At 41.5% G+C, this 16,687-nt stretch overlaps 1 protein-coding gene across 1 annotated transcript in view; it reads left to right on the forward strand.

The window, feature by feature from the left end:
* The first annotated feature begins 14,553 nt into the window (after positions 1–14,553).
* Positions 14,554–16,687, forward strand: part of Kdr (kinase insert domain receptor) — a 43,631-nt gene continuing 41,497 nt past the window's right edge. The window contains exon 1 of the mRNA XM_051198617.1: positions 14,554–14,821. Coding sequence (XP_051054574.1) covers positions 14,755–14,821 — 67 coding nt within the window. The 5' untranslated portion in view covers positions 14,554–14,754. The remainder of the gene's footprint in view (positions 14,822–16,687) is intronic.

Genomic DNA, 16,687 nt, shown 5'->3' on the forward strand with positions numbered 1-16,687 from the left:
CAAAGCCTACCTCTATCAAGGACATACCTTTAATTCTTCTTTTCCTACTTCTCTTATGTTGGGAACTGGATTGGTAGTCTTGACATCCTAGGTAAGCATGCAACCAATGAGGTACATCTCTGGCCATTAGTTTTTGAGACAAGGTATCTCAATCTGGCTTGAGCTTATTAGATAGGCTAGGTTCACCTTGAACTTTCAATTCTCTGGTCTCTGCCTTCTGAATTCTGGGGTTAGGGCTCCCAACTCCTTTTTAATATACATTTGGGTGCTAATGAGCAGTATGATTTTCTAAAAGTCTTATGAACTCTTTTTGCTTAGATCCATGAAAATATTGCACATGGGCACTCATAGTAATTCATAAAGTCTCGGTTTATCAATATATGATTCTCTAATATATCTAGAAGACAATTTCTATTCACCTGGAAAGAAAGGCTAGCACCAGAGTCCAGGTAGGGAAGAGTTCACATTCAGAGATTTGCAGGGTTATCACTCAATGCCATCATGGTCAACATCTCAACTAAACTCTTACAAAACCACTTTATAGCCATTTCCTGCATTGATTTATGATTTTTTAAAGGTAGGCTTATAATGAAAAAACAGACTTCTGGAGTCTGTCTAAGCTGCTGCTCCTTCCCTTGGTGAAAATTTGGGATTTCTTCCTCATCCAGCAGACTAATTGTAAAGCATGACAGAGTCTGCAAAGGACACTGGTTTGGTTTTTAAATAAAACGTTTTAAAATTGAAAATTCCAGACATTAAGAATAGAGAAAACAATGGTAATCCTTATATACCTATTACTTACCCTGGGTAATTATCAACTGTCTAAAGCCAGATACATTCACATATATTCTTTCCCCTTAATTACATTTGAAGCAAATGTAAGGTAATAGTATAATTTCACTGTAAACACATGCAATCAGAAAGCAGAGAAGTGGGGTACTCTCCAACTGATTGTATGAGGTGATCATTACCACGATAACAGAAACAGACACTGACACAGAAAACTATAGAAAGAAACACATTGTTTCTGTAGTGAAAAGGGATTTTAAATTCTTTCAGATCAGCCGTATAACCGATTTGGCCACTGGAACTCCGGGTTTTAAGTTCTTAATAAGGGGTAGGATGCAGCTCAGTGGGTAATGTTCTTACTGTGAAAGCAGGAGGACTTGATCTCTGGTCTTCAGAACCCAGGTGAGGCTGGGCATTGCAGTGTGCATCTGTAACCCCGGGGCTCTACAGTGGCGGTATGGGAGACTGAGACCAAAGAACCCCAGGGGACTGTGGGCCATCGCCTGGCACACACAGTGATGAGCAACAAGAAACTGTGTCCTAGACAAACAGAAACATGAGGACCGATACCCGAGTAAGTTTTTTGTGACATGTGCTCTGTGACACATTTTTACTTTCATGTATACATGTGAATATTCGGACACCCATGCTGTTTGTCTTGGTTGGTTTTGTCAATTTGACACAAGCGAGGCTATCTAGAAATAGGAACCTCAGTTGATGAAATGCCTTCATCCCTATTGCCTGCAGGGTACTTCTGTGACTAATGATTGATGTGGGAGTGCCCCGCCCATCGGGTGAGTGCTGCCACTGGGCAGGTGGTCTTGAGTGGTAAAGGAAAACACCGCTGAATAAGCCATGGAGAGCAAGCCAGAAAGAGGATTCCTCCATGGTCTCAGCTTCAGGTCCTGCCTGCAGTTTCCCACCCGGTGTTCCTGCCCTGGCTTCCCCTGATGATCCAGTGTAACCGGAAAGCCAAATAAACCCTTCTCTCCCCAAGCTACTTGTAGTCATGGTGTTTTATCACAGAATCAGAAAGAAAGCAAACTATGACATCCTATACACATAGAAACACAGATTTAAAAGATATTCTTAGTAAATATTGACAAATCGAATATATCCCTATGTAGAAAACAGAGCATATCACATCTAAGTGTGACTTAGAACAGGAAGATAATGTTAGGTCTTTAAAATATTAACAAGTGTAATATGATACAACAGTGACTAAGAGCAAGTAAAAATACTTTTGGTTATTTTAATATTTGCAGAAAAAGCATTTGGTATAATTGAGAATTCATAACTCCTGATAAATGAGGACTAGATGTCAACTTCTCCAGTCTAGTAAAAAGCATCTGTGAAGCCAGGTAGTGGTGGCTCACACCTTTAATCCCAGCATTCAGTAGGCAGAGGCAAGCAGATCTCTGTGAGTTCAAGGACAGCCTGGTGTACTGAGTGAGTTCCAGAACAGCCAGTTATACAGAGAAAGTCTGTCTCAGAAAACCAAAAAAAGAAGGAAAAAAAAAAAAAAAAAAAAAAAAAAAAAGAAAGAAAAGAAAAGAAAACCTCTAAGTGCACACTTTCTAAAGAGAGGCTGTGTGTCTTCTCTCAAGGATATACATTCCTATCGCTGGTATTCACCATCGTGCTAGAGAGAGAGCTTACGCAACTGTCAGGGCACAGTCCAAGAGTGGAGTCCTGTGAAAGGGATTCTGAGAGCTGTGAGAAAACACTAAGAAAACAAGACTCTTTGTACTCAGTTTCTTCAAAATACAGAATTATTACCCCTTCCAGGTATAGTGGCCAGTAGTTTACTCATCACAACTGAATATTGTTATTTGTTTATATGCTTCTATGGAAAGGCATCTTTTTACCACCTGTGGCTTGTCCTTGTGACTGGACACTTTACTCATGTGACTCTTAATCCACAGAGTGTACTTTGTCTAACTTTCTGAATAAAGTTGACTTTTGCATGAGACTTTAGTTTTTGGTTTTGTTCTCCCAGGTCCCACAACCTCCAGAGTGGTAAACATGCGACAAATCAACAATTGAAAGACATACAGATTGGAAAGGAATAAAACTTTTTCTGATTTCTGACTATCTACATGGAAAAATCTCAGCAAATCAATAAAACCACACAACTAGAATTGATATATGACTTTATCAAAAGCGCAGGTGCAAGGACATACAACTTCATTATATGTCTAAATCATAATAAACAACAATTGGTAAGCAAAGCTTAGAAAAATAGAACTCTTAATAATGGCATCAAAGGACAAAAATACCTCAGAATGAATCGCTCAGAGCAGGGTCAACATTTGGATGTGGAAAACTATAAGACACTAATGAGAAAATGTTCAGGCAGTCCCCACCCTGCTATTCGTATTCTCCTGCTCTAAAGAAGAAGGGGATATTGTAGAAGAGGCCTTCTAGGCCACAAGTGACATTGTAGCTTCCACCTTGGTATGTTGGGTCACTTGCTCTAGCGAAGCCAACTCTCAGGTCCTGAGGGCATGAGTAACTCAATGGACACTCCCAGCAGCCAGTGAGGATGGAGCCCAGCTGGTATCCCCAGAGTGAGTCACACTAGAAGTACATTCAGATGCTGTTGTGCCACCACATGGCTGCATCGCTTGCTGACAGCAGCCTAACCCATAAGTGACTCCCAAACCAGGGCCACCCAAAGAAACTGCTCCACACCACTGTTCCACAGAAATGCCAAGTGAACACATGCTTGCTGTTGAAACCACCGAGTCTGGGAGTAATTTGTTAACCAGTAATAGAGAGCTAGCTTTGATATGGAACCTACAAGTGAGACATTTTCATAGCAAGTATTTTTGCCTGTTGGCGTGGCGTTCTAATAGGGGTGATTAGGAGAGGCTACGGCTTTGGGGAGTGAGTTAGAGAAATCATAAAGAATATTGAAGAGATTGTTAACCAAAGAACTACAACATTGGATAGGCTGCCAGTGGGGGTTTAAGTTCTGGGAAATATTGGACAATAGAGGTAGAGAATGTAGCAGAAACAATGGAAATTTCCTTAGAGGACCATTCAGTAAATGACAGAACTCCTAAGAAACTTGAGACCATTGTACTGCATCAGTGTCAGTAGAACTCCAAGGCAGAGAAATATTTATCTCAAGGAGATTGGCAGATGTGGATCTGACTGTGTGAAATCTCAAGAGGAATTAATTATAGGATGACAGTTTTACAAAGAATTATGTAGGCAGGAATATCACCAGCTCTGACAGATAACCAGCTAGTGTTCAGATTTCCCAATCGTTACATTAATTTTATTTCCACTTAGGGTTCAGGCTTGTGAATGCAGGAAAATGTGGACTGAAATTCTGTCAAAGATGCTTAAAGTTTTTGAGCCCCACAGTGCCTTTGTGAGGAAAATGAGAAATATATAATAAATGGTTTTTTTTTTTTTCAGCAGGAGCATCATGTTCTAGCTTTAGAAATGCATTAGTCTGGGCCAGGTGAGCTGACATATGTGCCTTTAATCCCAGCACTTGGGAAGCAGCAACAGGAGGATGTTTGTCATTTCCAGGCAAGCCTGGTCTTCATAGAGCATTCTAGGCCGGCCAAGGTAATTTTGGAAGACACCATCTTAAAAAAAGAAAGGAAGGAAGGAAGGAAGGAAGAGAGAGGGGGTTGGGAGTTGGTTTAGACATTTGGGACTTCTCTGGGGTGGTGATTATGGTTTGTCAAATCTATGGCAAAGCCAAGAACATGCAACAGAACCACACCACCATCCTTGGGTGTTACTTTTAGCCTAACCTTTAACATGGTAACATGACATTGATTATCTATAAAGTTCTTCGAGAACAAAGTGGTTTTCTAGTTACAGTGAAAATTGCAAAAGAAAAAACCCTCATAACACTGTAAGTTTATTGTTTTTTATTAGTTACCTGTGGACACAAGATCTGTGAGTGGGGGGTTGGTCAAACATACCTGCAGAGGACAAGCAAGCTTGTCACTCCATATTCCCTCATCCCTTTGTGTAAATGAGAGGCTCATAAATGCACCTCTAGGGAGAACTGGATGGCCTCTTATGTCTTTTCAAAAAATCAAAACTTTGTTAGCACAAGTTTAATACATTATACTTTAAATTATCATAAAATACTTAAAAAATATAAAATAGTATAGATGAGCAAAATCCTTTCTACTTTCTTATCTCCTATCCTGGTTTTTAGTGGTAATAATGTTTCATGTTTGATTGCTAAAATTTTCTTTCTATTCTTACATGTACTGAACATATTAATTCTTGAAGAAATTTTAAGCTGTCTATATTTTTTCCACTGAAGAATACCCACTGTTAGATTGGGATGGGTAAATATTTATTGTGTATTAAATATTTTCCCATTCCAATCTAACAGTAGTAACCTAAATAACTACTGTTAGATCTCTACCCCCAAACAAACATATAGGCTTTTAATCTTTTCGAATGCAAGCTCATGGGGAATTTACTGATGGTTATAGTTTGAACTCCTTATTTTAGACACTGAAGAATTTTAACTATCTATGAATGCTATCTCCACATACTGCCCCCACTTTATTGGCATTTGACTCTGGAGGTTAAGAGCCCAGAAGGGTGAAACACACACATATTACACTGTGTTCACTGATGTCTGTGGATCAGAGAAACCAATTTCCATGATTTATCTTTCTTGAGACTCAGTTTTAGTGTCTTCCTCCTACGCAGTCTCTCAAGCAGTTCTTTCTGTCATAACAGAATTTAATAAGAAACATAGCAGGAAAAAAAAAAAAGCTGAAGAGTTACTTTCATAACCACCGAAGTTTTGCCTCCTGTGTTGAGCGAAGCTGTAATTTTCTATCAAGAATGCATTGGTGTTTCCAGACTGTTGATTCCAGCTTGTACTTCCTTAACATTTTTTTTAGTGGTATCTGGGAACATTTTGTGCTGTCAAATACTGTGTAGGAATGTGAAGTATTTGAAGATGCTTTCAGACCCGATTGCAAGGAGATCTACCCTGAGTCACTGCAGACATATTTAAGTTCACTCGGAACTCACATCAAATAGATTTTCAGGGCTGAACGCTATTTAAAAGAATCAATAATTTTGTCTGATTCAAAGAATAAATGATTTTGTTCTTAAGCAGTACACTTTAAAAACATCTCATATCTTTTTTGGTACTTGTTAGGATACTCTCAGCTTCTGTCACCAATGAGTAAAACTGACCTGCAAGGCTTGGGTTTCCACACCCAAGTTTTAGATGGATTATTTTTGTTCTTGGGAACAAGACATTTATGTGATAGAATTGTATTAGAAAGCAAAAAACAAAAACAAAACAACAAACAAACAAACAAAAAATCAAAAGCCAAAAACCAAACAAACCTCTTCAGATGACTTTCTTCCTGAGATTTTCATTTAAATGTAAAAAGGTATCAGAAACAGGTGTTTTTACATAGCTCTTCTGCCTAAGAAATCTTGACATATAGCCAGAATAGGGGTCCTTTAGATTAATGTTAATAGATCATCTAATAAATCATAAATAACTGAATACACTTAAAATTAAACAAAACAACAGCTATATAATGCATTTATATAAAACCAGTAATGGTATATCTATTGCTTGAGTATTACTTTTAAAGTCTAAATTTCTGTTGTCTGTGTAGATAAATCACCATTTTTTTTCCGTTAAAATGTAAGCTAGGGTTGGTGTGGTGACACACACCTTTAATCCCTACACTTGGGAGGCAGAGGCAGGAAGATCTTTGAGAGTTTGAGGCCAGCCTGGTCTACAGAGTGAGTTTCAGGACAGCCAGAACTACATAGTGAGACCCTGTCTCAAAACAATAACAAAGAGTAAGTTAGGGGATGGTAGGATGCCTCTGTAGGTACACTTGCAAGCCTGGTGATCTGAGTTCAATCCCTGAAGGCTGTATAGAAGAATGCTGAGCTAGAAAAGTCTGAAGGAGAAAGCAAAGGTCAAAAAACAAAAACAAAACAAAACAAAAACAAATAGCTCTGCTTTGGACATTCTAGGTTTAAGCAGCTAGAGAGGTATACCCAGGAGGATGTCCAGAAAGGATCAGAGACTAGAACCTGGGCCTATGGGAGGGAGGATTCAGAGTTGTCCAGCTTAGCTTGCATGTTATCTGCAAAATGAGGATCAAGACACTGGAATGGGGATCCCCAAGAAGAGCTTAAGGTGGGTAAGCAGGATGTATCTGGTGAATCCTGTCCTCATGGTTGAGCTATAGAGCCAAAGCCAGTAAGAGGCATTGGCTGGATGGGTGCAACCTAGGATGCAGCTCCAAGTCAATGAGATGAATGCCAAGGACACGTTGGGCTGTGTGAAGACCGAGAGGAAGTGGCTAAATCTTAGGAGAGAGGCTGAAGGATGACCTCCTCTCCTTCAGAACCTTCCTCAGGCAGTAAAAGGCTTTCAGGGGAAGCAAGGACAAGTTTTCTCAGGTGGAAGACATGTAGCGGTGAAGGTAGTGTGCTCGCAAAAGACCATTTTTCCAGTCCAGCACTTTTGAAGAGGCATTTTCGGACTAGGTTTGTTCATTCTACATCTGGAACTTCTATTTATGTAATGAAGTCAGATGCATGAAATGACTCCCTGGGGCCGTTCATCAGCCTGACCTGTTTTTGGCTGCTTATCAAGTACATCCAAAGTTGTGCTTTTCACTTTATTTGAGCATCTCTTTCTGTGAGGCATTCCTCGATGAATAGTTTGGCTTATCATGTGCACGGAGGCAGTGATTTGTTAGAAATGAATGTTCAGAAACACTGCTCAAAGAGAATTTTTATTTGTGCCTCAAGGGACTGTGTGCCAACATTTTGGAAACTTGAGACTAAATCTATATACAAGGAACATAAAACTTGTTGCTGCCATTGAGTAGCTGTCAATACTGGGGAAGCAACATTATTGCAAAACATCATCTTTATTCTGTAAAAAAACGTGAGCACTGTTGCAAACTAATAGAATGTTTTAGTTACTTCACACATCCCTGCAGGACCTTTTCATGACCTTTTTACATACCCCTGTATGAACTTATGGGAGGGAGACAGGGTTTATTAGGACTTACAGTTCCAAGGAGACACAGTTCTTTGTAGCAAGGAAGCCACGGCAGCAGGGGTACAACACTGGCTGCACACAATGCATCAGGAATGAAGAATATGGAGTGGGGGGGGGGTGGCGTGGAGCTCCAAGGCTCACAGCTAGTGATCTGCTTTCTTTAGCGAGGCTCTTCCTCCTAAAGACTCTACAGTGTTCCAAAATAGTGTCACCAGCTGGGGACCAAGTGTTCAAACACAGGAGTCTAACGGGGACATTTCACATTCAAATCACAGCATGCAATTAATCTAGAATCATGTATAACGTTCTTACAAGGGATGTGAGCTATGTGTATCTGGCAAATCCTGTCCTTACAGCTGACAGTGAGATAGAGGATGCTGAAGACATTCTGGGCCAAGATTAATAACTGGTTACTGCTCTAGAATACAGAAAATATCTCTGTGTTCGTTTAGTCCTTTGAAGACCTGATAAGCTTTATGAAGGAAGATGAATAAGACACTGGGAAATGGTTGCAGTCTGCTAATGGCAGAGACATGAGATTCAAATCGTATTTCTTATATAGTCCATACACATATTTTAAGGCTGTCTTTCCTCAATTAAAATACAGAGGCCTTTCAATCACCCCTTATCCCTAATTACAAAGACTCAGCATCTTTGTTGACATTAAATAGTTTCACATCCATCAACAGGATGTTGTCATTGAAGACAATTGTGATCGGCACCAGAGATATGACTTTGAGTGGTAGAAGAAAGAGAGAAACAAATACAGTCTCAGTGTTACTAATGCAGCAAGAAGTTTTGGGTACTAGTAATACATGATGAATCTGACCTAATTTCTGTTATCGAGAGAGAAAATTTGCCTAAACCTATAGCTGCATTGTCACAAGTGCAGGGTGTATAGGAAAGGGAAAGTCATTCACTAGGTCTGTGACTAATAGTCTGTATCAAATTGCCTAAGACAAAGTATAAATTCAGTACGTGATTGGTTATAACTATTGTATATAACTATCTTCTACATGTGACTCTACAAAATGGAACTGCAGTCATGAGCCACCTTGTGGATTCTGGGAACTGAACCTGGGTCCTCTCAAGAGCAATGAGTGCTCTTAACTGCTGAGACATGTTACCAGCCACCTTTCCCATTTTCTTATTTTATTTGTGTGTCCACACATGCATGACCCTGCACACAGGTGAACATCAGGGACAAATTGTAGGAGTCAATTCTCTCCTTCTACCACATGGGTCCCTGGGATCTAACTCAGGTTTTCAGGCTTAATTTATTGGTTTTATTTGTTGAGTCATCTTGCTAGCCCAAATTCTATAGAATCTTTATAATATCTCTATTTAATCAGACATTCATGATAGGTTTTATAAAATACAAAAGTAGATTTTATTAACATTCATCATTATGCCTGTTATCCTTTTTAGAGTATATTAGTAGTCATCTTTTTAATTTAATTACTTCCTTTGCTGATTTTATGGGAGAGTTCCAGGAAGATAGCTGGAGAGATGACTCAACCATTAAGAGCAATGGCTGCTCTTCCAGAGAGCCTAGGTTCAGCTCCTGGTACTTACATGGATACTTACTCACAACCATCTGTAATTCCAGTTCCAGGGAACCTGATGACCTCTTTTGACTTCTGTGAGCACCAAGAACACACTTGGTCCACAGGCATACATGCAAGCAAGTGGTTGATCCATACATATGAAGTAAAATGATAAATTGTAAAAGGAGGAGGAGGGAAGAAAGGGAGGCAGGGAGGAAGGAAAAAAGAGAAAGAAAGAAAGAAGGAAGGAAGCACATTACTTGGATCTCACATTTCAGCTGGGTATTAAAATATGTCCAGGAAGACAAAAGACATATTTACAAAGTTTTCTAGAAATCCCTCCTCCATTAGTGGAGAAGATTTAATGGTTAAGTAGAAGAGGAAGAGCTAACATGAGTCTGTTTCCCTGGGTGGAAGCAGCCTGATGGATTTGCTTTTTATTATTATTATTATTATTATTATTCTTGGTTCAGCATCTCAGTTCCTCCCCTAAATCACATTGAGTTCACCATCATTCTAGGGAAATGGATCATTTAAGGGAAATGTAGTGGTTTGGACGTGAATGTCTTCCATAGGCTCAGATATTTAATGCCTGGTCTACAGTGGGTGGAGGGGAGGTTAGGAGGTGAAGCCTTGCTGGAAGAAGGGCAGGGGCTTTGAGATTATACAGCCTCACCTCCTACCTCATTCTCTTTATGCTTCCAGCTCGTATTGTCATGTCTGTCCACCATGATAGACTCTTAAGCCTCTGGAACAGTAAGTACAAGTAAAGTCTTCTCTATAGGTTTCCTCGGTCACATTGCTTTATCACAACAGAAACGCTTACAGGGAGGCAAGAGGAAGCCAGAGGCATTGATTCAATTCATTTTGTCCATTTAGCCATATCCTTGGGTGGATAAGTCATCTGTAAGAAACCATGAGGATAAAGATCTTGAACACTTAAGAGCTATTTAAAAAATCTTATCCCTAGCTTAGAACAGTGAGATACTGGAAAGCTACTTAAACCTTCTAAATGCCTTCTCCCATCTATGAGATTATATAGTACATTTTAAAATCAGTTATTTTGAACAGTAAACAAGATAAATGAAGGAAAGTACTTGCCACATAAAGAGTGTTCCTAAATGTATTTATTTTGTTATTAACTTTAAATGCACAGTCTTTTGACTTTCGTTGTCACTAATTTGATGGAGCTGGAGAGATGGTTGTTAAGAACACTTGTTTTCACAGAGGTCCTGAGTTCAGTTTCCAGCACCCATGTGGTGGCTGACATCTGTAATTCTAGTTCTTGGGGATCCAACACCCTTTTCTGACCTCTGAAAACAGCAGGCACACATGTGGTGTGGATATATACATGAAAGCAAAGTACATAAATAAATCTACAACAATATTTGTGAAAAAAGGAAAAAAACCCACACTAGATGTTAGAAAAACCGATGATGTGACCTTTTTTTTTCTTTTGCACTGCCTTAAGAAGGGAGGGGGACATGCTCTTACATCAGGAATAATGTATTTGCTTTCCCCCCCATGACTGCTTGCTACCCCCATGGGTTGTCTTAAGGATGAGGCAAGAATGAAGTTCAGCTTCCTTAACTGTTTTTTTTTCCATATCTGCTCAAATGCTGGCTACTTTTATATTTTCTGGCATTCTTCTCTGGTGCTATGTGGGTTTTCAGCTGTTTAAGCTCCCTGTATCTTTTATATGCTATATTGAATAAACATTTATTAATATTATTATTTTATATGTGTGTGTATGTATGTATGTATGTATGTATGTATGTATGTATGTATGTGTTTTCTCATGGAAACCAGGGCAACAAAATCCCTGGAGTTGTAGTTACACATGGGCTGTGGGTGTTGGGAACCAAACTCAGATCTCAAAGAAGAGTAGCAAGCATCCTTAATGCTGAGCCATTTCCCCATCTCTACTTTAACATTTTTAATTTATCTTTTTTTCTTTTTGAAAATGTTCCAAGTAACTATAGGAAAGTGTCTGGTGGCAGGCACATGGATGCATATATCCCTAGTATCAATACCTTTCCTTTACAGGTAGCAAGTGATGAAGAGACATTTTACCCTGCTTCAACAGAAAGGATGGAATATCCTTAACTATGATAAAATTTTCAAGGCAAGTCTGAATTCCAGGTAACTGAGCCTTCTTTTGCTCGAACATAAAGTATGTGCTTTAAGGTGATCCACACATGGAGTGAAATAAACTTGGGAACAGAAAGATGTCTGAAAATAAGAAGAAAACAATGCTGAAGACCTTGCAAAGAACAATAGTTACAAGCATGGATGGGTCAGAAACTGAGCCAACATCTGGCAAGGTAGTCAGTCATATGCTCTGCTAAGTCCCAGCACACAAAAACAAGGGAAACCAATTAAATGAAGTAAATATAAGGAAGTGTCATGCAAATGTGTAATTGGTTAATGGCATTGTTTAAAACCACAGCAGCCACAAGAAAAGAATAGCTTGTCACATTTTAGTTGTGAAAGTGATTTTTTTAAAAAAAAAAATATGTAAGAAGCAAATATTTCTTCTCTCCCACCTACTTTGCAACAAGTACTTCCTAAATTGGAATTTTCATAGTGTGATCTTTCTGGGTACTGCTTCTGATATTTCCTACTGTGTATCTATGTCTGTATTCAAATTGGGAGTGTTATTGAACGTGTGTGTGTGTGTGTGTGTGTGTGTGTGTGTGTGTGTGTGTGTGCATGCCCACTCACGATGTGTAGAGACCAAATGTTGATGGGATGGCTCATCCTGCCAGAGTATCATTTTTTCACAGTGTCTTTCATTGACATGAGGATCACTAGCTGATTCATCTGGGCTTGGGGGGTGGAGTTGGGGTGCAGGTGGGGCTCAGGGTTCCTCATATCTGGCTTCCTCAGCACTTGGATAAAGCCTACCATCACACCTGACATTTTAAACATTAGTCTGGAAGCTCCAACTCAGGTTTTCATGGTCTCACAGCAACTTCACCAACAACCATTACCCTGTCCTTCCTTCTGTCTCCTCTTCTTTCTTTCCTTCTTCCTTTAAAAAAGAAATAAAGAAAAGAACTTGTCCCTTTTGTACCTTCTTCTTACAAATGCAAAACATTTCTCAGTATGTGTGGGAGGGAATATGGTCCACTGGTTTCATTTGGATTCTGTCAAATTTGGGTTCCACAGCAGTCAAAGATGCACCATTTCCTCTAAGACTTCTAAGGGGGCTATTACCACAGGCCTGCAGTTCTGGTTTGTATTAGAGGAGACACTATCTTCTAAGTAAAACATGGAAGAGGAAGTGTCCAGAATTGTAAATAAGTCTTTTAGGAGAAGCCTTGTTTGGGGACCATGATGGAGAAAACCCACCTTGTCCAAGCCAGGATTCATCTTTGCTCCCTTTACCCAAATCTGACACAGACAATCCTGGATCATTTTTTGAGGTTTTAGTTCATTTGCTTTACTTTCCAGAAAGAGAAGTTTCCTTAAGTGTTCTACATTGTTCACAAATAAATTACTCACGGATAAAAGTCCATCTACACCTCCATTAAGAAGAATGAGCCAGGACCTCAGAGTGTTCTCCTTGGGTACAGTGGAAAGAGAAAAGGGTGAAGCCTCACACAGCCTTCATATGGAGTTCCCATTTGTGAGAAGAAAACGGAATACACACAGACCTAAATGTGCATAGAGTTTGTGTGCCTCCACCATAGCAAAATGGCCACACTGAGCATCTTCATATTTTTCTAGCATAATTTCACCTCATAAATTCACCATGTACTGAAACATTTTTTTTTTCTGTGAACTTGGGGAAAAGAAAAGAAAAAACCTCCAGGGCTTAGCACCTGCTTCTGGCACCATTCTTCCTGCTAATGTACATTCCTGAAGAAGGGGTGACTGTTTCCCCCTCTTTAAAAAAGAAACGCATCTTGTTACATTAATTGTGCATAATGCACATTAATGTTACATTAACGTCGTTTGGATTAGATATAGAAGCAGTAATCTTATCTCTTTATCCCGCTAAAAGACTGTCCTTTAACCTGTCATTACAAAAGCATTTGGTTATTGTCAGGGGTAAAAGATGTTACAGGACATTCGTTGTCATTTCCTAGGTGTGGAAGGAATGAGAAGAAAACTAGGGAGGAAAGTGGTTATGAAGGAAGCGCAGTTCTTCAATGGCTGCTTGAAATCTATATGGATGGAGAATGTAGGAGATCTGTTCACCCAGGGACCGCTTGTCCTGCAGTGAAACTCCGGTAGAGAAATGCCCCTTTCTCTTCCTCTGAAGAGTCTCTTGGTTGAAAGGTCAGTTCTAGAAAAGGTCTGGCCACTCTAAGGGACCGTGGTCATGGAATCGGGTGGACCAAACTACTCTAGCAGTCTCAGAAGGGCTGGTGCTCATCTCTGTGCCGGAAGCCCTGATCACCTCCAGCTCCCTGGATCTTGCACTGGCACTGTAGGTTTGTTGGACAGAGCCAGGCAGGAGTCCCTAACTGAAAGGTCTTCTTGAACTAGGCTTGTAACTTCAGATTTGAAGTTGCTGGAGGGACGAAAACTCAGTACGGACTTTGACAATCTGGATAAGCGCCTTATTAGGCATTCAGTCGGGAATTTTAAAACTATGGCTCAGTTGGCCAAAGCACCATAAAGCAAAACTCCCAAGTACTGGCTAAATCGCTGTAAATTGATTCCCCAAATACATCTAGGTCCAATGTTCGCTCATAAGCTCAAACCTGCTGCGAGTTCTTGCAGCATCTTATTGAGTTCTGAACTTTGAGGCGCCTAAAGAGGGCGTAGTGGGCCATGTGCTTCTGGTGATGCTTCCCAGGTTGTGGGGGCAAAAAGTGTCCCCGTTACTGGCTACATTTTACTTCCATCAGAAACCAAACTGCATCCAGATTTTCTCCCGGGTGCGACTTGCCGCTAGGCACAGTTCCGGGCTGGTGGGGGAGTGGGCGTGGGAAACCGGGAAATCCAAACCTGGTATCCAGTGAGAGGCGTGACCGGACGCGGGGAATCTCCGCCCCTCCCAGAAATGGCCCTGCCCCCATGCTCTAGAGTTTAGCCAGCGCTCTCTGCACGGAGTCCTGGGGACCCCAAGAGAGCAGTAGGCTGTGTTTCCTTAGATTGCGCAGGACGCTACCTGGTACAACAGAAAGCTCAGATTGCGTCCCGCAGCCCGGATAACCTGGTTTGCTGGTGTCTGCAGATTCCGCTGCAGTCGTGGCCGGAGCCAGGGCGTCCTTGCCCTGCGCTCTCCCGGGTCCTGCGCTGCGGAGCGCGTATCGCCTCTGTGACTTCTTTGCCAGCCAGGGACCGAAAAGAGCCTGTGCCTAAGAACTGGGCTCTGTGCCCAGCGCGAGGTGTGTGCCCAGCGCGAGGTGCAAGATGGAGAGCAAGGCACTGCTAGCTGTCGCTCTGTGGCTCTGCGTGGAGACCCGGGCCGCCTCTGTGGGTAAGGAGCCCACTCTGAAAGTAAAGCGACAAAGTAGGGTGCGGGCGGAGAGGGCGATGCGAGAGAAGACCTAACTCGGAGAGAACTAGGGACCTGCCCTTTGGTGTTCTTACATTATCATCAGGGAAACCGGTCCAAAGACTAGCCCTAAGCGACCCAGCCAGTCAGTCCATGGTTCCCAGAGCTCTAATCTTCTCCAGGCGTCTGTTGGAGCTTGTAGAGTGAACTCGACACAGCTTCGGGTTCTAGGGAGGCGGGAGTGGGAAGACGCTCTGAGCAGGGGCAGGAGATGCCCCCACAGGCAAGAACAGGCAGTGAAACGCCTGGAAGCAAGCACAAGCGGGGCGCCCTGAGTGGCATCCTGCCCTTGGTGCTGTCTTTGCGGAGTGGAGCAGGGAACCAGCCCTCTGCTCTGCTCCCCTTTAGCTCCAGCACTTGTGCACACCATCTATGTGAGGTGAGGTCTTTTCATAGGGTGACACTTTTCTCCTCCAACTTTCTTTGGTGCGGACTGCTACTTTCCTCGCAGAAAGAAGAAGAGACAGTCCACTCTTCTGTGACAGTTACTCCAGTGTCTTAAAGTAACTACCTATCTAATATTCCAAAACGTTTGGTCCTGGGGTAAACTCCTAGTTAGAAACGGAGTTTCAGAAATCTCTTGGGCTTGGCACTTAGTTGTAGAGCCACTTTTTATATCACTTAAAATTGCTCTCTGCAACACAGTTAGTAGCACTCATGCTCTTGGGCTCTTGCAACATCCCTTCCCTTCCCTTCCCTTCCCTTCCCTTCCCTTCCCTTCCCTTCCCTTCCCTTCCCTTCCCTTCCCTTCCCTTCCCTTCCCTTCCCTTCCCTTCCCTTCCCTTCCCTTCTCTTCCCTTCCCTTCCCTTCCCTTCCCTCTCGTCCCTTCCTTTATTTCTCTCTCATTTCCTTTTTGTAGCCAGTTTGCAGATTTCCCAATCTCCACCCATTGGAGATCAGAGGGAGTCAGAAAAAGAAGTCAGTTCTGTAAAAACATTCCTTGCATCAGAACCGTATGCCTTAAAAACACTGGCATTGACTTACAGTATCAAGATCATCTGTCTACAGTTATTGAGTTTTCTTCATAATGACTCGGTTCATCAGGCTAGCTCCATCATGGGTACTCATTTGTCCCTGACAAATGCCCACTCTCCCCCACTTCTGGGAAGAGAAAGACAGTCTGGAACATGTGCTTGCCCTGTGTCCCACAAAGAAGTGAGTTGCTTTGAAGCCTGGGGTGTTCCTAGAGCAGCAGTTTAACAGTAGCCTGGTTCCCTGAATAAAATGGAGGTTGCCCTTTTGGAGTGTGTGACTTGCTTAATTGGATTGGACTGTAATTGGTGCCATCGAAGTCTAGAGACAGAGCTGCTGTTGTTTTTCCTTCTTGTCTTTGAGCGGGAAGGATAACAGTGCACAAATTAATTAGTGTTGGTTATGGGATTCGAACATAAAAGGGCTTTTATTGTGTAGTAGCATATGTACCTCTTACAGTCAGAATGAGCTTTCTAAGGGAGAGCACCCAAACTTGTCAATAAAAATGAATGAGATTTAGTGGGTGGGTGGGTGGGGGAGTGTTAGTCATTGATGTAACTCTCTAGTTATTATCGATAACCTTGCTGACTAGACTTGATTGTGGAGAGATCCCTAGAATAGCATGGTGTTGTAGATGGTCTTGTGAATGGGACATCTCTTAAAAATGAATACAGCTAAAGTGCCTGCAGTCTCAGATAATCTCTCGCTGTACTCTATTACAGAGACAGTTAAGGTGCTTTCAGTGGCTGTGGCATGTAGATCAGAGGTAGAACACTAAGGGTCTGGGTTCACTTCCCAGCACTGGAAAATAAAAG

Source organism: Phodopus roborovskii, unplaced genomic scaffold (assembly GCF_943737965.1).
Source record: "Phodopus roborovskii unplaced genomic scaffold, PHOROB, whole genome shotgun sequence".
NCBI classification, from domain to species: Eukaryota; Metazoa; Chordata; class Mammalia; order Rodentia; family Cricetidae; genus Phodopus; species Phodopus roborovskii.